General features: G+C 38.2%; 1 protein-coding gene across 1 annotated transcript in view; it reads left to right on the plus strand.

The window, feature by feature from the left end:
• NDFIP2 (Nedd4 family interacting protein 2) overlaps positions 1 to 21,629 on the plus strand; it is a 102,556-nt gene that overhangs the window by 58,847 nt on the left and 22,080 nt on the right. Inside the window, exons 4-5 of the mRNA XM_049778510.1 lie at positions 14,371 to 14,536; positions 16,409 to 16,542. Of these exons, the coding sequence (XP_049634467.1) occupies positions 14,371 to 14,536; positions 16,409 to 16,542 (300 nt within the window). The remainder of the gene's footprint in view (positions 1 to 14,370; positions 14,537 to 16,408; positions 16,543 to 21,629) is intronic.

Raw genomic sequence — 21,629 nt, forward strand, 5'->3', positions numbered from 1 at the left:
ATAGTATATAGCTCTGCATTCAAATTTTGCTCCGTAGAGGACTGGAAAATGTAGCTCAGAGGTAGAACATTTGCTTCACATGTATGGGGCTTTGGCTTTTATCTCTGACACCACAAAATAAATGATTAAAGTTGTTGGAGGAATAAAAGGACCCTCTGCAAAAGAAACAATGCATAGTCAAAGGTAGGAAGGGGAAACATGGGAGTGGTTTCTAGATGCCAAAGAAAAAACAAATTAGATGTACAGTCAACTATAGCAGGGGCGGCGAACACGCGGCTCCCGGCCAAAATGAATGCGGCTCTTTGCCTCTTATCATTATTTTGTATACTGTGGCTCTTTGCCAAGTTTGGATTTTTTTCTGCTACGTCTGCGGAGGGACCTCTGAGGAGAGATCTCCAAGTGCATTGCCCCTCCCGCTCCCAGGCTGCGTCATCCCATTCCTCCAGAACAACTGCATGGGCCAGCAAGTGCGGGGAGGGGGTGGGGCGGGCCAGGACCCGTGTGGCACATGTTGGGTCACATCTTGCCATGAGTTCTTAATGTGGAGGACGCGCAGCACACCCTCACCATCACTGCAGGATTTTGACCCTCACTCAAAATGGCAAAATACAAGATGTGTTGAATATATTATTGTTAAAATTAGATGCTTTTGTGTGAGTGTTTGTCTGTTTTGGCAGGTCACTGCCTGGTGTGACTCTTTGACTCTCACAGTTCAAAATTTTGGCTCTTTGTGTTGAACTTGTTTGCCACCCCTGAACTATAGGATCAGAGTGCTAGCACAGCAGGGAGGGCATTTGCCTTGCACACGCCACCTCTAGTTCCACCCCCAGCATCTCTATGGTCCCCTGCGCCTGGCAGGAGTACTTCAGAGCACAAAGTCAGGAGTAAGTAACCCTAGAGCCACTGGGTGTGGCCCCAAAACGAAAAACAAACAAACAAAAATGTTGAATGGATTAAAGATTTTCTGTAGGATGAAGACGGAAAAAAAACCTGATTTTAACAATTAGAAGGTCATGGTTCTTGCGAGAGAGCTGTTTGAGTGAAAGCCAAATGTTAATGGAATGGGGAGGAAATAAGTATTAGAAATGTACAGAACGATAATAAATAGTTTTTTTTTTTTTTTTTTTTTTTTTTTACCTCTAGGATGTTTGTTACTGAAGGAGAGATGGAAATAGCTCAAAAAGCACAGGAAAAATTATTTTTAGCTGGAAGTGCAGGTTTTTTCTTTTTAAAGTATGGCATGAATAGAATATATATGTGGGTAGAGAGGGAAATTGAGAACAGGAAGGAGAGACGTATTTAAAGAAAAAAAGCCTTCAGGAGGCAGGATTTTCTTCGTACAGCTTTCTGACATTTAGAAGCAAGGAATATAAATTAGGATGGATGCCATAATGCTAAATTTAAAGATGCAGGGGAGAGAACTTGAAGTTTTTACTTAAAAACTAGTTTTTAACTTATGAATTAGGAAGAGAAGATTTCACTGAGTTTCATGATTGGGGAGAAAGGAGAGTGGAGGAACTGAAGCATTGGTGATGCCTTTATTCCTTCTCCTTTTAATTTTACTTTTGGGGTATCTCCCAACTTGTGCTCAATTGTTTGAGGCCAGTGGGCTACTTTTGACTGATAGCAAGGCCTTTGCTCAGCAGGAACATCCTGGCAGTGCTCAAGAGCCTCAGGGGTTACATCCTGCAATGCTTGGGAGGCTGGCTGTATTATGTCAGGGAATCAGTCCATTTTGGGACCCCTGTACTTCTCCTTGGTCCTATGCTTGCCCTTATGTCAAAAGTACTTTATTGCTTAGCCACAATCCTTGCCTGTTGATAACTATTTTTGGTGGCCCAACTGAAACTAGAAACAAGGTCTGTATTGGCACTGGGTGATTTGTGGTCCCAAATTCGACTCAGTGGGGTAGGTGTAGCAGAAGACACAGAGACTATAGGAAATTGAGGATGTTATACACATTTCTTTTTTTGAACTTTAGAATTTGGGCTACATAGAACTGAAACAAAATCTGGTATGTGGAGTGTCCAAAAAGAGTAGATCAATGGCAGAAAGGGAGTTAGAAAGGTAAAGGCTAGGAGGTTGTGAACAGCAGCTAAAATGTATAAATGCAAATTGTTCTGAGATGATTAGAGGGAAAAATAGAGAACTGAGGTATTGGGGGCCAGTCAACTCTGGATATATAGATTGCATTTTTATAGCTAAGTTGTTCAGTTGGTTTATCATTACTATTTCAGATAAGAGAGGAATAGTGATGGTAGAGAAGGTCTTACTCATTAGGCATTGATTTAGACCAGGGGTCTCAAACTCAATTTACCTGGGGGCTCCAGGAGGCAAAGTTGGGGTGATCCTTGAGTGCAAAGTTAGTGGTAAGCCTTGAACATTGAGGGGTGTGACCCAAATAACTAACCCAAAACAAAACAAAAAAAGATTTCTCTAGGTTAGGGCCACAAAATGTTGTATGGAGGGCCGAGTTTGAGACCGCTGCTTAGACCTTTATAAAAAATAACGTGGAGGGTTCAGACTGCCACAAGAAATTCCTGAGTGCAGAGCCAGGGTAACTCCTGCACATTTTTGGGTGTGGTCCCAAAACAAAACCAACCAAAATTTGTTCTTGTCTTGTCCTTAGGTGGATGGAATGGGCAAAAGGGTGGTTATCATTCTTGGATTTTTTTAAGTGGCTAAAGATACAGAGAAGTTAATGAACATACACATTTTTAACAAGAATGAAAATTGCTAGATTGTAGAATTTAAGTTAATTATTACATAATACCAATTATATTTTTCTGTTTATATTAAAATAATTTGACAAGTATAATATATAGACAAGTAGAGAGAACAGTATGAAAAATTAATGTATAAATTAAATTTTTTTTCCTCAAATGTTGAAACATCATACTGGTTTTACGGTTTTCTCCACATACCAGTTTTCCATCTATGTATGGACTATTTTACCCAGAAATTTTTGTTTGTTTGTTTGTTTTTGTTTTTGGGCCACACCCGGTGATGCTCAGGGGTTACTCCTGGCTGTCTGCTCAGAAATAGCTCCTGGCAGGCACGGGGGACCATATGGGACACCGGGATTCGAACCAACCACCTTTAGTCCTGGATCGGCTGCTTGCAAGGCAAATGCCGCTGGGCTATCTCTCCGGGCCCTAGAAATTTTAAAATAATACATAGTCTTTTTACATTTAAATATTTCAGTGTGATTTGTTGAAAACAAAGACTTTCTTTCATAGACTATGGTGCAGTTTAAAAAATAATGTTGATAAAGTGCTGTAATTTATGAACGATATAACTGCCACTTTCCCAATTACTCTGCTTTTAAAAGAAAACATTTAATTGCATAGGATTTTGTGTTTAGTTTTTTTTCTTTCTTTCTTTCTTTCTTTCTTTCTTTCTTTCTTTCTTTCTTTCTTTCTTTCTTTCTTTCTTTCTTTCTTTCTTTCTTTCTTTCTTTCTTTCTTTCTTTCTTTCTTTCTTTCTTTCTTTCTTTCTTTCTTTCTTTCTTTCTTTCTTTCTTTCTTTCTTTTTCTTCCTTCCTTCCTTCCTTCCTTCCTTCCTTCCTTCCTTCCTTCCTTCCTTCCTTCCTTCCTTCCTTCCTTCCTTCCTTCCTTCCTTCCTTCCTTCCTTCCTTCCTTCCTTCCTTCCTTCCTTCCTTCCTTCCTTCCTTCCTCTCTCTTTCTCTCTTACTCCAAAACAGTTCTCTGTTGGTCTTTTTGGTTTTTTGGGTACATGGTTTGGAAATAATTATGTCAGTTATGTCCTACATAGAGTATGCCCTACAGTTGTCATTAAAAATTTCACATATTGACTTTAGATCATATTGGTTATTATTGCTTGAAAGAATTATAACTGTGGGCTAGTAACCATTGTACAGTGGGTAGGGGGCTTGCCCATCTGAATTTGATCCCTGGTACCATATAGCTCCACTATGAGTGATCCTTGAGTACAGAGCCAGGAGTAAGTTCTGAGCACTACCAGGTACTCCCCCATTCCCCCCCAAAAAACCCCCATAATCCAGCAAAACAAAAACCCAAAGCAAAAAAGAATTACAACTATAATTGTCAGGGTGATTGTTGTTGTTATGTTGTTTTTAGGCCCCACCCAGCAATACTCAGAGATTATTACTGGCTTTATACTCAAGTATTCTGTATTGTCAGTGCTAGGGGGATTATATATATATGGGATCAAATTTAGGTCTGCTGAAAGCAAGGCAATGATGCTCTTGCCCCTCTGTCCCTTCTCCCCCCACTATTATTCTGGCCCCTGTTGTTTTTGTGCCACACCCAACAATGCTCAGGAATTACTCCTGGCTCTGCTTTCAGGAATTACTCCTGGTGATATTTGGTACCATATGGGGTAGCAGGGATCATACCTGGGTTGGCTGTGTGCAAAGCAAACACTCTTCTGTTGTATTATCTCTCTGGACCCTTCATGGTGATTTTGTAACTCTGTTAATTTTCCTGTATTTATTATTTAGACTCCTTAAGAATTTTCCTTTGTCTATATCAGTATGAATTATGTATGAATTATGAATTTTTAATGTATTGGTTAGAATCTGATAATGCCATCACTTACTTTGAATCTCACATCATTGACATTAGGAATTTGACTTGTTGGGAACCTCTTATCTGCTCCTGTTTTTTTTAATATGTCCCTATAATTTTATACTTTTTCTGTATATAACATTATGAAAAAGTATCTAGTTCGTAAACAGATTGAAATGAGGACCTACCACTTATATTTATACAGTATTACTTCAATGTGTAGGGCTGTGATGGAGGGAAATTGAAAATCTTAATAAGGTACTGTGTGGCAGCACTTTGAGCTTATTGAGCATTTTCTAAGTTATTTATGGAAAGTTTGGGAAAAGAGATCTTTATAAACCGTGATGTTGAATATAATAGTTTCAGCAGTAGGGCGTGTTGTTTACAATGTCAGTGTTCCATCCTTAGAATTTGAAGGAATAGGTATCAACATAAAAAATAAGATGACTTTCAATTATGTAGACCAAGTATAACATGATTCACAACTAGTTTCTGCAAAAGAGCTTCACAAAGGTTTTTTAGTATATGGGTAAGAGAAAATAGAAAAAGCCTTTTGAATAATTTTGACCTTTAAAATGGTTTTCAATGGAAATTCATCATATTAAAATGGGCACATGTAGATTTTTTTGTGTATTAGTGTTGTTAACTGATGGAAAATTCAAATATTAACTTATCTGGCTTCATATACTCAACTTTATTTTTGTGGAGGTGATGATGACTACAAAAGTTTAAGGAATAGAACGTAAAAGATTATAAAATGGATCTGGACTGATTTTTCTTTTAGTCTCATTATGAAATTTATTTTAGCATAGAAGGAAATCTCTTCAACATATATTGTATCTTAATTAAGAACAAATAAATTTTTCTCTTTTGATGTCTTCTAGAAAATTTAGCAAACGCCAGGAAAATAAAAAGTGGAAACTAAAAAAAAATTCAACTTGCAGGGCTAGAGGTACAGGGGGTAGGGCACTTCTCTTGTACACAACTGACCTGGATTTGATGATCATTGGCATCCCATATGATCCCCCTACCATCTATAGGAGTAACCCCTGAGCATCACCAGGTGCGGTTCCCCAAATAATACCCCCAGACAAACAAATCCAAATTGCAGTTTCAAGTGTATGTTAATAGTCATTTTGAATTGGTGGTGGAATGTTGGCATTTGGTTGGGGGTAAAGTAGGAACTTTGTATGCCTGAAACTCTTATTAACAGTACAGAAAAATCATGTTATGTAAAGTTGTTGCTATTTTGTCTCGTTTGCCTATTTATTTACTCTTGCTTTATTTTGCTTTGGGGTCTCACTCAGCAGTGATCAGGGCATTACTCCTGGCTCTGCACTTAGGAATCACTCTTGCTGGTGCTTAGGGGACCACATGGGAAGTACTGACGCGTGCCAGGTGTGGCCCCCAAACCAAATACATCCATATATGCTTATATAACATTGAAATAATATGACACGCACACATTACATATTTGCTGTTTTAACATTAGCCCATGAAAATTTCTTTATTTCATTAAATATTATTTTGAAATATCTACTGGTTCAGTGTATAATTTTTTGGATGAACATTATTTTGAGTACTTAGTTTATTATAAACATTGTGATGAATAGCTTTATTTGAATATAGCTTCTTTTTAAAATTCAGTCTTTATTGAATAATCATGAATTACGATGCTACAAAGGTAAAAAAAGGAAAAAGAAAAACACCTTAGAAAGCTCAAAAAAAAAAAAAAAACCAAAACAAAGTTACAAAGGTATTGGTGATTGACATTGAGGTGTGTCATGCACTAGCATCAGTCTCTTCACTAGTGCCCACTATTGAGTGTAAATTTAAAAGTTGAAATTAGGCTAATATGTGGTGTTTTTTTTTTTTTTTTTTTTTTTTTTTTTTTTTTTTTGTGGTTTTTGGGTCACACCCGCCAGTGCTCAGGGGTTATTCCTGGCCCCAGGTTCAGAAATTGCTCCTGGCAGGCACAGGGGACCATATGGGACATCGGGATTCAAACCGTTGACCTCCTGCATGAAAGACAAATGCCTTACCTCCATGCTATCTCTCTGGCCCCATAACATGTGTTTTTATATTAATTTCTTTATTAAAAACATGACACTTTGGGGGTCCAGAGCGATAGCATAGCGGGTAGAGCTTTTGCCTTGCACAAGGCCGACCCAGGTTCAATCCCCAGCATCCCATATGGTACTTCGAGCCTTCCAGGAGTGATTTGTGAACACAAAGTCAGGAGTAACTGCTGAGTGCTGAATGCGATGGGTGTTGCCTGAAAACCAAAACCAAACCAAAACAAAAACCTCACTTTTAGGGGCTGGGAAGGTGGCGCTAGAGGTAAGGTGTCTGCCTTGCAAGCGCTAGCATAGGACAGACCATGGTTCGATCCCCCGGCATCCCATATGGTCCCCCCAAGCCAAGAGCGACCCCTGAGCATCAAACGGGTGTGGCCCAAAAACCAAAAAAAAAAAAAAAAAAACAAAAAACCAAAAAAAAAAAACCTCACGTTTTCTGGGGTTCTCAGGGCTTCCTTCTGGCTGCAAGCTTAGGAATTACACGTAGTGGTGGCTTGGGGATCATATGAGGTATTGGGGAGCCAACTTGGGTCAGTCATGTGGAAGGCATGTGCCTTATTCACTGTACTATATCTCTGATATTTAAAAATAAAATCTAGCAGTATAAATGCAAAGAAGCAGTCTAAGCTCTCAAATCTTACCAATAAGAGGAAAGAACTTATGTAACACCTGATGTGTACAATCTTTGTGTTTTAAATAGTAATAGTGCTAGAAGTATGAAATAATTACTTATACTATTTAAGATTAAGTATATGAAATAGGTTTTGTTTGACTGTAATAAAAAGGCGACAAACCCTTAAGGAACTATAGTGCAATAATGAGGTAGATTAGAGGTGACACAGAGACAATGGTGGAGGCTCCTGGGCATTTGAGTAGTAGTAGGGTGCAGTAAATATAAGAAACAAAACCAGGGCTGAGTGATAGCACATTGGGTAGGGCGTTTGCCTTGCACGTGGCTAACCTGGGTTCAAATCCCCAGCACCACAGATGGTCTCCCAAGCCTGCCAGGAATGATTTCTGAGTGCAGAGCCAGGAGTAACCCCTGAGTGTCACTGGATGTGGCCCAACAAGAGGGAGAAAGGTGATGAGGGAGGGAGGGAAGAAAGGAAAGAAAGAAAAGGGAAGGGAGGGAGGGAGGACTGACCGACCCACCGACCGACCGACCGACCGACCGACCGACCGACCGACCGACCGACCGACCGACCGACCGACCAACCAACCAACAAACCAACCAACCAACCAACCAACCAACCAACCAACCCGGAAATGGCAAAAAATAGATGAATGAAGTATTCATAACTTGCTTCATCCTTCATCGCAGGGATTTACTTAACCTCAGTATCTGACATTGAAAATTACTCCCAACTTCTTATTGTTTTGTTTCATGGTGTAGGACAACAAACCTAGAACACATATAGGGCAGATGCTTTTCCAGCTGAATCACATCCTTGGGCCCCTACTCCAGTTTCTTACCAGTTTTTATATACATCATAATTTTAGTGAATTAAAACAGAGCCCAAGAGCTCTATGGTAAAGAAAAAACGATTAGCCTTCTATAGTTCTTTGTTTTGTTCTGTTTTTGTTTGTTTGTTTTTTTGTTTGTTTTTGGGTCACACCCGGCAGTGCTCAAGGGTTACTGGCTCTATACTCAGAAATTGCTCCTGGCAGGCTCGGGACCATATGGGATGCCGGGATTTGAACCATCGACCTTCTGCATGCAAAGCAAACACCTTACCTCCATGCTATCTCTCCGGCCTTTGTTTTTTGTTTTTGCAGTCCTCGGGGCTCATTCCTAGTAAGCTGGGGTAACCATATGAGATGCCGGAAATCAAAGGTGACTTGGCAAGGCAAACACCCTATCTTTGTGCTATCACTCTGGCCCCGTTTTGTTTCTTTTTACTGCATCCTACTACTACCTGAATGTCCAGGATCTTCCACCATTGTCTCTTTGTCACCTCTGATCCACCTCTTTCTGTCTTCTTATCACTAAGAGCAATTTGTAAAAGCATCAATAAAGATTACTTGTAGATAATTAAAATATGCTCATTCTATTTTCCTTTAGGATAAAACAAATTGTGGCTGGTTACTATATTAAAGATATATTTTATTACTTATATGTGTAAATTACTCAGGTTTTTCAGAAGACTCAAATATGAATAAACTGGGATGATTTTTGAACTAACAGATGGATAGGACAAAGAATTAAATTCATTACTGTGTTTATGTAATTTTTTCCCACATGTACTTTGTTATGTGAAGAGCATAATAATGGGCAGATGATTTAGGAAGAATTTCCCTAAGTGACTACTTTGATTTGAGCCCTTAAGTACATTTATTTTAAAAAAAGCAGGTGGATTGGAGAGAGTCCTGGGTTAAGGTACATCCGTTGTATGTGACAGACCCTGGTTAAATTGTGGTACCACATGATCATTTTAGCATTACTGTGTATAGCTGAACACCAGTATGACCCAATTAATTCCCTACTTTACAGGGCTTGAGCAGCATGGCATCCTCTGGCGCTTGCATGAACCACTGGTTCTCCACTGTCCAAAAATTCTTGGGGTTTCATGAGCACCGTCTCCAAAACAAAACCCAAACAATAAAAAACAATCAGGGACCTAGGAGATGGCTCAAAGGGCTGGAGTACATCGTTTGCATGTGGGAGCCCTGGATTAGGTCACCTGAAATGGACCTCAGCAACTTCAGTGACAATGGGATTGATCCTGTTTTGTGGGTGTTGTTCCCAAACAAATCCTTCCAAGCTACAAAATCCCTAAATTTATAGAGGTAGCTTCATTTAAAAGAGCTTGCAGCTAGATCAAAACTACATTGTTCGCTTTTATTGAAAAAATATTACTGCACTGAAATTTTATTTCAATTAAATAGGAAGTTATATGTTTAATGGGTAGATATTGTTTACCTAGCTACTGAGTTTTATTGTTGACACAAAGCTAGTGATCACTGTGTATTTTAAGTCTGTAGAAGTATGAGTGGAGGGTTGGCAGAGCAGCTGAATTTTTTTTATTACAAATTTCAAGTTTTTTTAAATTAATTTATTTTTGTTTTTGGGCCACATCCTGGCTCTCTGCTCAGAAATCGCACCTGGGGCAGGCATGGGGGACCATATGGGATGCTGGGATTCGAGCCACCATTGGTCCTGGGTAGGCGCTTGCAAGGCAAATGCCCTTCCACTGTGCTATCTCTCTGGCCACCTCTATTTATATTTATTTTTTGTTTTTGTTTTATTTTGTTTTGTTTTTTTGTTTTTGTTTTTTTGTTTTGTTTTTAAGCACACCCAATGGTGCTCAGGATTTACTCTTTTGGCTCTGCACTCAGGAATCACTCCTGGTGGGCTCAGGGGACCATATTGGATGCCAAGTATCAAACCTGGGTCAATCCTGTGCAAGGCAAACACCCAATCCACTGTGTTATATCGTGCTGGTTCCCCAAGGCTTTATTTTTGAGATTATATGTAAAATTGTCAGTAGTTATTCTTTTTTTAATTTTTGTGGATAATTTGTATAGATTACAAGTTGTGTAATCTATATAACAAGTATAGATAATATATATAAAATGTAAAAAACTAAGTTGGTATTGTGAGTAGCAGTTTCTTGTGACCTACTAGATGGGAGCCATTTTTTTATATATAGGAAGTTTTTCTTAGAACACTGTATTATATTTCCATTTGCAACACATCTAGAAATACAGAATTGTGTTGCCTTCGTTTGACTCTTTCATTGTTGCTTAATTGCTTAATTGATATGCCAAGTACTTTTACTTTTGTCCTGCTTATCTACCAGTTTTATTCTTAAAATTATGATCAAAGATGACTAAATCAGATTTTTTGAGTACTTTACTGGAAATATGGTGATAACTTGTGACATGAAAATAGTGTTGCTAGTCAGAAAGGTGCTCATCTAGTGCCTGCTTAGACAAGTGCTATAATTGTAAAGCTCACTCACAGTTCATTCTGTTATTATTTGATCTTCGAATTTGATTTTGAATGGATTTTATTATTACTATTGAAAAAACTTTTTTGTTTTTGGGTCACACCCAGCAGCGCTCAGGGGTTACTCCTGGCTCTACACTCAGAAATTGCTCCTGGCAGGCTCGGGGGACCATATGGGATACTGGGATTTGAACCACTGCCCTTCTGCATGCAAGGCAAATGTCCTACCTCCATGCTATCTCTCCAGCTCCTATTATTGAAAATTTATTTATTTATTTATTTATTTATATTTATTTATTTATATTGAAACCATTGTGATCTGAAAGTCCTTCATAGTTGAATTTCAGATATACAGTGAGTCAGAGCCATTCCCACCACCAATGTAGACTTCCTTTAGTCAATGAACCCAGATTGCATCCTATACCACCACCTTTTGCCCCCTGGCCTGCCAGTTTAACAGGCTCATTTAAGTTTAAATTGTTAAAGTTTAGGTCTCTTGATTATATTGTTATTGACTTTGGCTTGAATGGATTTTATTATATAAACCTTAGTATTGTGGAAAATTTTGTTTCGTTAACTTCATTATTTTATGTGCATTTGTGCCAGTGTTTGTGAAAGTTATAATAATACATTTACTCACAAGAGTTTGGGTAGTATGTTTACTTACTTAGGTGCTTGCATATATCAGTGTTGTAAATTTACCTCATATTTTTCTGTATCTTTATATATTATAGGAAAGTGAGTAAACTACTTATTGGCCTGACTAAGAGAGGACCATATGATTTTTTTTAAGTTCCATAAAATAAAGTATAATAAATAAAAAAATTGAGAGTGGGGCCTAATAATTATTAAATGCCTTTTTTTTTTGGTTAGGCTTTATGCAAATGCTTTCCCATACATCTTAAAGTTTTGTGAGGATTTTGGTTGCATTCAGAACTAGTACACAAAAATATGTAAACACTGAAAGGATAACTTTATCAAATGTCTTAAAATGTGAAGCAAGAATTTGCATGCTGTTCTTTCTACAGTGTATTATACCACTTAGATTTATGAATGTACAGATATGAAAGTTGAATGATGGCAAAATTAGCAATGCCCTAAACAATGGTCCTCAAACTACGGCTCGTGGGCCACATATTGTATTTATTCCCATTTTGTTTCTTCACTTCTAAATAAGATATATGCAGTGTGCATAGAAATTTGTTCATAATTTTTGTTTTTACTATAATCTGGCCCTCCAACAGTCTGAAGGACAGAGAACTGGCCCCCTGTTTAAAAAGTTTGAGGACCCCTGCAAGACAAACTAAAGTTAGTAAAGTGTCTTGAGGACCTAGGAATGTGCATCAGTGGTGAGTGCTTGCCTTGTATAGTTGGGTAGCAGTAAGTTGATCCTCAGTACTATCTACACAGAGAGTTTGATTCTCAGCATTGCCTAGGTAATTCCTCACATCACAGCCAAATTTATGAGCTTGCACCCAAGTGTGTTGCTTGGTGCACTGTGACCAAGTGCGTCACCCTATATATATGGCACAATTTAACAATAGTGCAGAAAAATGTCATAAAGTATTTTGGTAAGGCCTCTTCTCAAATATATTTAGGGACCAATGAATACCTTCTTTGAGTCACTTTTTAATAATATTGATACTTTGGTTCAATTTGAATTAGTTTGACTACTTGTATATTGTTGATTCCTAATGAGTCACTAAAATTGTACTTGACCTGTACTAGCATAGCTCTCTTAGGAGTTTTTCAGACAGTGTCTTCTCTAGCTCTCTTTTTTAAATTATTTCTTTAAAGAAAATGTATCATATTATTGACATAAAGGATCATAATACATTTGTTTAGAAAGAGAGGGGCCAGGGGCCGGAGAGATAGTGGAGGTAAGGCATTTGCTTTTCATGCAGGAAGTCATCGGTTCGAATCCCGGCGCCCCATATGGTCCCCCGTGCCTGCCAGGAGCAATTTCTGAGCCTGGAGCCAGGAATAACCCCTGAGCACTGCCGGGTGTGACCCAAAAACCACACACACGCACACACACACACACAAAAAAGAAAGGGGCCAGAGAGAGGTAGCATGGAGATAGAACTGTGGTTCGAATCCCGGCATCCCATATGGTTCCCCAAGCCTGCCAGGAGCGATTTCTGAGCGTAGAGCCAAGAGTAACCCCTGAGCGCTGCCAGGTGTGACCCAAAAACCAAAAAAAAAAAAAAAAAAAAAAAAGAATAGAGAATTAAAACAATGGAAAAAGGAGAGAGCATTCATTAGCAGATATATTTTGAAAATTATTGTATCACCAATAAAGTCATTAATGCAATATTTGAAGGATTAGTATGCTCCCCTTTTTTTTTCTCCAGAGATGGGAAATACACTAAAAAAAAGTGTGTGTGGCAATTGTCATTTGCATAGGCACAGCAAAATATGGAAGACATTGGAAATAAATACCTTTGGCCTAAAACAACAGAGAGATCTTACCCCCGAAGCACTTTGGCATAAGACCAACTCAAGGCTCCAGGCATGCTCAGTTATCCAACACCCTAGTCATTCTCTGTTGGACAGCTCTTCAGTCTCACCAGCAGTGTCTTCTTTGTAGTTGTAGATAGGTTGGGGTCCTGTGCTCAGTGAGATCAGTGGTGATGAAAGACTTGGGGTTACAAGAATCTGTGGTGACTGAGCGTCGAGTTCAGGTGAGTCTGGACAGCAGGCAGGCAGAGAGTCTCAGAGTTGCTGGAAGGGAGTCACTAATTAGGCTTACTTAGTCATGCTGCCGGTGGTGCTGGGGAACCTGACTAGGTTGGTGAAGCTGAGGGGCAAAGAGGTAGTTCAGCAGGTAGGGTGCTTGATTTGCAGACTTGGGTTCCAGCCCCTGCATCACAAAGGGTTTTTGAATCTTGTCAGTAATGCTCTCTGAGCTCAGAGTGGGGTAAGTAAGCCCTACACATGACAGAGTATAGTCCAGGATTTAAGAAAAATAATAAGGGCATGAGGGTGAAGCAGAGATCCTAACCCCCTTGGTAGCAGAACTGCAGGGACTAGATTCTGGTATGGGATAGGATAGCAAGGGAACACAATAGACAGGAACACAAGAGACCCCTTGTCAATTTGTTATGCTTTGTAAATTTCATCTTGTAATCCTTTTAATGATTTGAGCTTAGTGTTTAGTATTAAGAAACCTTAAAACATTTAAACCTTTGAATGACTTAGGTCTTTCAAAAACTTGTTCATCTTTATAAAGGTATTTTTTTTTTCATCTTTATAAAGGTATTTTACTTTTTTTTTTTTTTTTTTTTAAAGACATTGATGTTGCCCCTACCGAAGTTTGTGCTAGTTAAACCACATTCAAGGGCAACTGGTGGCATGTGCTGGCATCAGCAGGCTAAGTTAAAAAACAAACCTTTTAATGGAAAAGATCTTTCAAAATGCTTCATGATCTCATTATCAACAAGGGGTAGACATTCTGTTCCTAAAGCCTGTAAGAATTTACAGTCTTATTAACTGATGTTACCTCAAAGAATTAATATTCTGTTGGGGCCTTCCCAGCTATACTTAGGAGTTCAGGAGCTGCTCTTTCGAGACTCACACCAGCTGTTGGGCCTAAGGGTTATGTGCTAGGACGAGCATTGCAATGTTAGTCAGTCCCAGTGGTGCTTGGCGAATCCTGTAGTTTTAGGGCTTGAAGTATGAGACTAAAGCGTGCAAGGCATGCATTCTAACCTTGAATTTTTTTTCCAACCCCCAAAATACACTTAAAGAGTTAATAATGATCACAGAACCACATATTTTTCTTTTCTCTTAGCTTCATAATGAGGAAGATAACGCAGAATCATCTCCTGAAGAGCAGCCTTCAACTTCAAACCCACCACCGCAGACCGTGCAGCCTGGCCCTTCAGTTCTAGGACCTGAAACTGAGTCTTCTCCTCCACCTTACAGTAGTATTACTGTGGAAGTACCGACAACTTCAGGTATTGTTTCCAGTTTGAAGCAACCAGTAATCTTGATTAATTGCTTTGTTTTGTTTGTTTTTGTTTTGTGTTTTTACCAGTGCAGTTTTATGAAATTAAGTCTGTTAATGTCTGTTTTTGTTTTTTAAATACCTTTTCCTTAAGGATAGTTTGTGAAACACTACTTTTCTCATTTTATATATTAAAAATAATTTTAAGCTTTCTTCTGATTATTAGATTCTATTTCTAATCATAAACCTCTTAGAAAAAGTTATAGCATTGTAAATGCATATACACTTGCATTTATAAGTACACTGCTCACATTCATTTATATGTGTATATATAAATAAATATTTATATATAAATATATAAATGTGTATACATAAATAAATGTGTATATATAAATAAATATTTATATATAAATATATAAATATTGATAAGGCATGTGAGTGGGAATGTAGTATTTGTAAACAGATAAAGGGTATATATAACTTAATTCATATACATGTGAATGGTCACAACTTCTCTCTTCTCTTTCTTCCCCTCTTTTTTTTTTCCTCTTCCATCTTTCACATCTCCTGCCTTATATTCGCTTCTCTTTTTCTTTCTTTCTTTTTTGTTCATGTATTTGGGGCCACACCTGTCTATGCTCCTTCCTTTTTCCCTTTCTTCCTTCCTCCCTCTTTCCCTCCCCTCCCCCTTTTTTGGTGTCAGAACTGGCAGTGCTTAGGACTTAACTCCTGGTGGATCATGGAGGACCATATAAAGTGTTGGGGATCAAACCCACGTACTTTACTTGCTGTACTTTTTCTTACCTGAGTTTAAGTATTTCTGAAATTGTGATGCTGGGTCTTTTTTTCTTTTCTTTCTTTAAAAAAATTTTTTTAACTACTTTAGCTAAAACTTCATGGCTGTAATTGAGCATAAGAAGACAGAATTCTAGAATTTTGACCTCTACTTAATAAGAAAAATGGATATTTTTCTTTAATTTATTAATCAATGTTATTGTAGTTTAAGCATGAGCAGTGCCAGTTTTCTGTGGACATTATGTTCTTCTGTAAGTCATTTTATGTCTGGTTTAATAGGTCAGAACAACATTAATAATAGGTAACTATTGTATAATGTTTCCCATTTAATAGTCCTTGAGTACTCATCTACATTCCATAATAGCTTTGCTGGATCACTTTTGTGGATGAGAAAATGGAACTTCATAGTCCTTAAGTGATTTGCCTGCGGTTACATAAGATCTCAGAAGAAGCTCTGGGCCTGAAGCTTTACATACCTTAAATCTTGTGGTTGAGAACCACTGCCCTTTAAAGGATAGGAGGAAAATAAGTAAAATTAACAAATAAGGGTTAAAGTTCTAGTAGTGTAGATTCACCACTACTCTCAAAAGAGATGTACACCAGACTGCTAAAGTTTCATGGGCACACTGGCCCTCTTGCTAAAAACTGGGACACCCTCAGGAGTGGAGGGGGGGGTGGGCTGAGACCCTGCCCTGCTGAAGTCCCGGCAGCTGCATTCATATCCCACAGCTGCCACATGCAAACCATTCCGTAGGCCCTAACCTCATGGCTTCATTACTATTCTCTGCAGAGAATATTGTTGAATATTTGAAAATGTTGAATATTTACCTTTTCTTGTACGTACTTCCTAGTCTCATTCTTCATGCTGTTTTTTTTTCTGCCAGCACTTAGATCATATTTATCACCCCTTTCTCTTTATGATAATAAAAACTATATATGTTTATAGTAGTAACTTGTATATCTTGCAAATTTGAACTCGAGTAAGTTTTCAGTGGCCTGTCATACATCATTCAGTTAGATTTGGAAGCTGTAAAATTATACGAAAGAATTGATTAGTGATTGTTCTTTTTTAATCCTGTTTCTTCAGATGCAGAAGTTTACAGTGAGTTTTATCCTGTGCCACCTCCATACAGTGTTGCTACCTCTCTTCCTACATACGATGAAGCTGAGAAGGCCAAAGCAGCTGCAATCGCAGCAGCAGCAGCAGAAACATCTCAAAGAGTAAGAATATTTCCCCTTGAGTAGTATTTTATGAGTTGGTTTGTATAATTAATAATAGAAAAAATGGTTCTTTGTATATTTGTTCACTTACATTTTTTTCTTGTCTTTTTGTTGTTGTTATTTTTTTTACTGCTGTGTGATAGCAGTAAAATCTCTGGGTATTATTTATTTGTTTGGGATTTCCCAAAAAGTGCTTCAAGGGAGCCCCAGTGCTAAGTCCTGCAATACTTGGCCTTGCTGTGCAGGCTGCATTCACTATTGGGACCACCCCAGTAATTTTGATGAGGGTATGGGGTGGTGGTCATGTAATGTAGACATTGAACTCAGTCAGTTTCTATCAAATCCCAGGCCTGTGATTTTAGTTTTTTGAGCTGATAGACTTTTATTTTTTGGTTTTTGTTTTGTTTTGTTTTTGGTATTTGGGTCACATCTGGCAGCGGTCAGAGGCTACTCCTGGCTCTACACTCAGAAATTGCTTCTGGCAGGCTCAGGGGACCATATGGGATGCCGGGATTTGAACCACCATCTCTCTGCATGCAAGGCAAATGCTATACCTCCATGCTATCTCTCCGGCCCTGATTATGTTTTCTTTTTGTGGTGAAATTATTACTCTTTTAGTTAGATGCATTAACTAGGCTATTCCTTGACCTATCACTTTGCATTTTCCTTATTTGAATCTCCCATCTGTTCCATCTTAACTTGTGGACATCCTAAATCTTCTTATCATTTACCATTTCTTAAATATTCATTTTAGTCACTGATGCACTGCTACATTTTTGCTTTAAAGTGCAAGATATGTAATCTTAGTTAATTCAGCTAGTTTTTTAATAAAAGGGGTGTTTAGATATAGCTTGAATTCCTGTTAGAAATTGTGAGAGGTGACTTGAAAAAAAAGTGAATATTAAAAAAAGTAAATAAGACTAGTCAACATGAATTTTCCATGTGTAGTAGTTTTAGTATTGTGGGGTATACTGCTAGGGACAGGTGGTTTTGGTCCTTAGTATTGGGCATCATGTTATGCTAAGGATCAAATCCAGAGCCTCCCACTTAAAAAAGCATATGCTCTGCCACTTTTGCACATTACTGGCCTTAAGGTTTGGAACTTTGAAGTTCTGATACTATGAAAAGAATTATGTAGATTGTTTAGTGCATGCAGTGTAAAATGAATTATGAATGTGCAGCTGTGTACAAGAGTGTTTATGTCCTCTCATTGAAACAGGGGGAGAGTAACTTCTTTTTCCATAATTTGTCTCTTTGGGAGACCTTGGAATGGCAAGGGTCCTGGTGGGGGTTATGAACCTTGAACCTTTTTTGCCTCAGCTGCAACCCATTTTAAAATATTCTTGATGGAGAAAGTAGGAAGCATAGAATTTTGCTGTCCATGCTTCGAGCAAAGCATAAAGGTGGACCTTCCCTTTTTTTGTATTTTTGTTTTTGGGCCACACCCAGCGGTGCTCAGGGGTTACTCTGGCTCTCTGCTCAGATATAGCACCTGGCAGGCACAGGATAGGGGAGGGTGGGGGGGAGGGGCATATGGGACACTGGGATTCGAACCAACTACCTTAGGCCCTTGGTCGGCTGCTTGAAAGGCAAACACTGCTGTGCTATCTCTCTGGCCCCGACCTTCCCTTTCGAGGGAAATCATGAAGTGTATTATTCTGACCCTTCACTGTCATTTCTAGCACATTACTTTAGAAAGCAAGTGTGATTCCTATCTCGAATGGGCACATGACTGCAAAGAGAATTTTTCTCTTTTCATTTAATTTTATTATTATTATTATTATTATTACTACTGTCTTAATGAAGATTGGACAATTTCATATAAAACAGGTAGATTATATATGAGATGTACTTACCTTGTAAAAATCTTTAAAAAATATTCAGTGTTTTTTAATTCAGCATTTTTTAGCTATCCTCTTTTTTTTTTTTTTTTTTTTTGGTTTTTGGTTTTTGGTTTTTGGGCCACATCTCGTGATGCTCAGGGGTTACTCCTGGCTATATGCTCAGAAATCGCTCCTAGCTTGGGGGACCATATGGGACACTGGGGGATCGAACTACGGTCTGTCCTAGGTTAGTGTGGGCAAGGCAGATGTCTTACCGCTTGCGCTACTGCTCTGGTCCCAATTATCCTCTTTTTGCACATTTTGAGTGCTCTAAACTTGACTCAGTTTAAAAAAAAAAAAACGACTGGAGAGATCAAAGAGATAATGCAGTAGGTAGAGCATTTACCTTGTACATGTCTGACCCAGATTCAATCCCTTAACAGCACATATGGTTACCCAAGCCCCACCAGGAGTGGTTCTTGAGTGCAGAGCCAGGAGTAAGCCCTGAGCACTGAGGGATGTGGCCTCAAACGAAATGGAACGCAAACTTCCCAACTAAGTAAAGCCACTAAACAAACATTTGATCATATGCAGTTGTAAATGAATTTACCTGATGAGCTTAAAACTTATTTCTTTAATCTACTTCCGTATAATGTAGGAATAAATCTATAGATTGGATGTATATATGGTAAGATTAATGCAGTGTATATAAATGAACTATATATGCATATAAATTCTGTTTTTTAGACAACTCCCTTGATAAATTTAAACATGACAAGATCTTAAATTAGTCTCCCTTTTTATTTCAAATAGTGGATAGGATTAATTACTTTTTGATAATTGTTTTGAATTGTTTAACTTCTTTTTAGACACAAATCTAACACTTGATAAATGGTGAACAACTTCAGGACAGGGATTTTATGAGTACAGTTTTAGCACTTAGCTACTCTCTGGCATGGTTGTTGTTTAATAAAAAGATAGTTAAGTAAGCTGACTTTACAGTTTACCAGTGTGAATGAGGAAGAAAACATTTCTTTCAGATCTTAATTTTAAAATATTTCATTGTTTTACCAACTGAAGACTTTATAAATCAATGTTTTTCATATGTATAAGGGATTTAGAAATTAAAGTTATTAAATACCTTTTGAAAGGTAGTACTTTCAAGTGCATCTTTTAAAATGCATCTGTTTCTCTATTGTCTTTTGAAATATTTTAATTAATATTTTTCTGGTTTTTTAATGGTTGAGTTGAAGTCCATAGAATAATTGTAAATCATAATTTAATCATTTTCCCCCTGCAGACAGTATTTTTTATGTGTGTATATTTTTCTGGTTTTAATGTAATATGTTTAGATTTTTAACAATGATGTTCTATGAGAAAATTTCAGTACTGGTATTTAAAAGTAGTGGAAATATTTTTGTATTCTGACAATAGTTTTTGGTGGGGACTTATACTCTGCCAAAATGATTCTTTTTTGGGGGGGTCAGAACAATTGTATAGCTTTGCACACAGCTGGCCCGGGTTTGATTCCTGTCCTTCAAGTCTGCTAGGAGTAATTCTGGAGTACAGAGTTAAGAATAACTCCTGAGCATTGTCAGCTATGTTCCCCCACACCCTAAAAAATTCTTCCCTAAATTAATCTGAGGTTATGAAAAAATTTTATTTGCACACATGTTTTTTAGCACATATTTTATCATTGGCCGATTACATTACTTGGAATATATGATTGTGGAGTTTAAGACTTTTTAAAAATCCCCTTATGAGCAATATAATATGTCTTTTTTTCATCCAGGAGAGTAATTGAACCCAGGTGAAACTACCAAAATTTGATGGGAAGAACATCAGCATCCTGAACCCAACGCCTGCTCTGACTTTACTAATTATATGCTCTTTTGCAGGGTGCTAGGGAGCTCCTCTTGAGTGTACTAATACTAATTTGAGACATCAATACCCAAATGAGACCATGTATATGTAACATAGAGATAATGTGTATGTGCATAGGTCATATCTTTCATCGGATTGAAAACTCTGAAGTTGCTCAGTAAAATCCAAAGTTTCACTGGAGATTGATGACATTTCTTCCTCTTTTCTCTCTCCTTCACTGTGGTCCAGCCATGGTAGCCTTTTTTGCCATTTTATTTTTCTAAAACACCAGGTATGAGCCTAATCCAAGACCTTGGCACTGGCTTCTTATTCTGCCTGAAACACTTCCATCTGAGGTATCTGCATGCTGTCTTAACTCTTTTTTAAGTCTCTGCTCAATATCCTCAGTGAGGCCTGTCTGACCTCCATATTTAAAACTATAACCCCTAACCTCACAGCATTTCTAATATACCCTTTCATTAGGCATGGTACTTCACCGTCTTGTAATTATATAAGTAACGTACCCTGTCTCGTTTGGCTCTCTTTGCTGGATGCTGTGCTCCAGAAACTGAGGCATGTTTATGTACATGCTGGTGTCCTGAGTATTGGAAAGCACACTCTTATATGTTATGTTGCTATGTTGTTGACTTTTGGGGAGCTACTCAATGAGAAAAGGTTTTTTGGGGGGAGGGAGGCTGGGATGGGTTACACCAGGCTATGCTCAAGGACTTCTGGCTTTGTGCTTCAGAGTCACTCCTGGCAGTGCTTGGGGGACCATGCAGTGATGGGAATAAAATCCATAGTCTCAGATACAAGGCTAGTGCTCTGCCACTAAGCCTACACCACCAATCTTGATAGCATAATTTGTATATATTTTTACCTAAGTTTCTGTGAAGAGGTATTTTGTGCCATTTTCCGAAGGGCTTAGGGCTTACTCTGAGTTCTCTGTGCAGGGATCACTCCTGGCAGTGTTTGGGGAACCATGTTTATATATCCCTTCTCTGGAGCCTTGGGGCAATCAGGTATTGGGATTAAGCTCACAACCTAATGCTTACTTTGGTACTCCCTAAATTACTGATCCATCGTCCAGCTTCTTGGTGGTATTGTAGACTGTGGGCTGTCCTGTTCACCTCAGTGTATGTGACTGTTCTGGACTTGAATTCATGATTGCTTATGCGAGGGAAGCTCCCTAGCACAGTTAATAAGCCTCTCCTGGACACTAATGTAAACTTGCAGAGAAGTTTATGCTGTATCATTTTAATATGTTGCTGTTGTACATACAAGTATTGTACTATACAAGAAATTCTGACTTCATACACTTTGTAGATTGTGATAAGAATAACGTTTTTCTCTCCTTTTTTGCATTGCTAGTACTTGAATCCAAGGCTTTACACGTGCAGG

The sequence above is a fragment of the Suncus etruscus genome, chromosome 8, assembly GCF_024139225.1.
Source record: "Suncus etruscus isolate mSunEtr1 chromosome 8, mSunEtr1.pri.cur, whole genome shotgun sequence".
NCBI lineage: Eukaryota > Metazoa > Chordata > Mammalia > Eulipotyphla > Soricidae > Suncus > Suncus etruscus.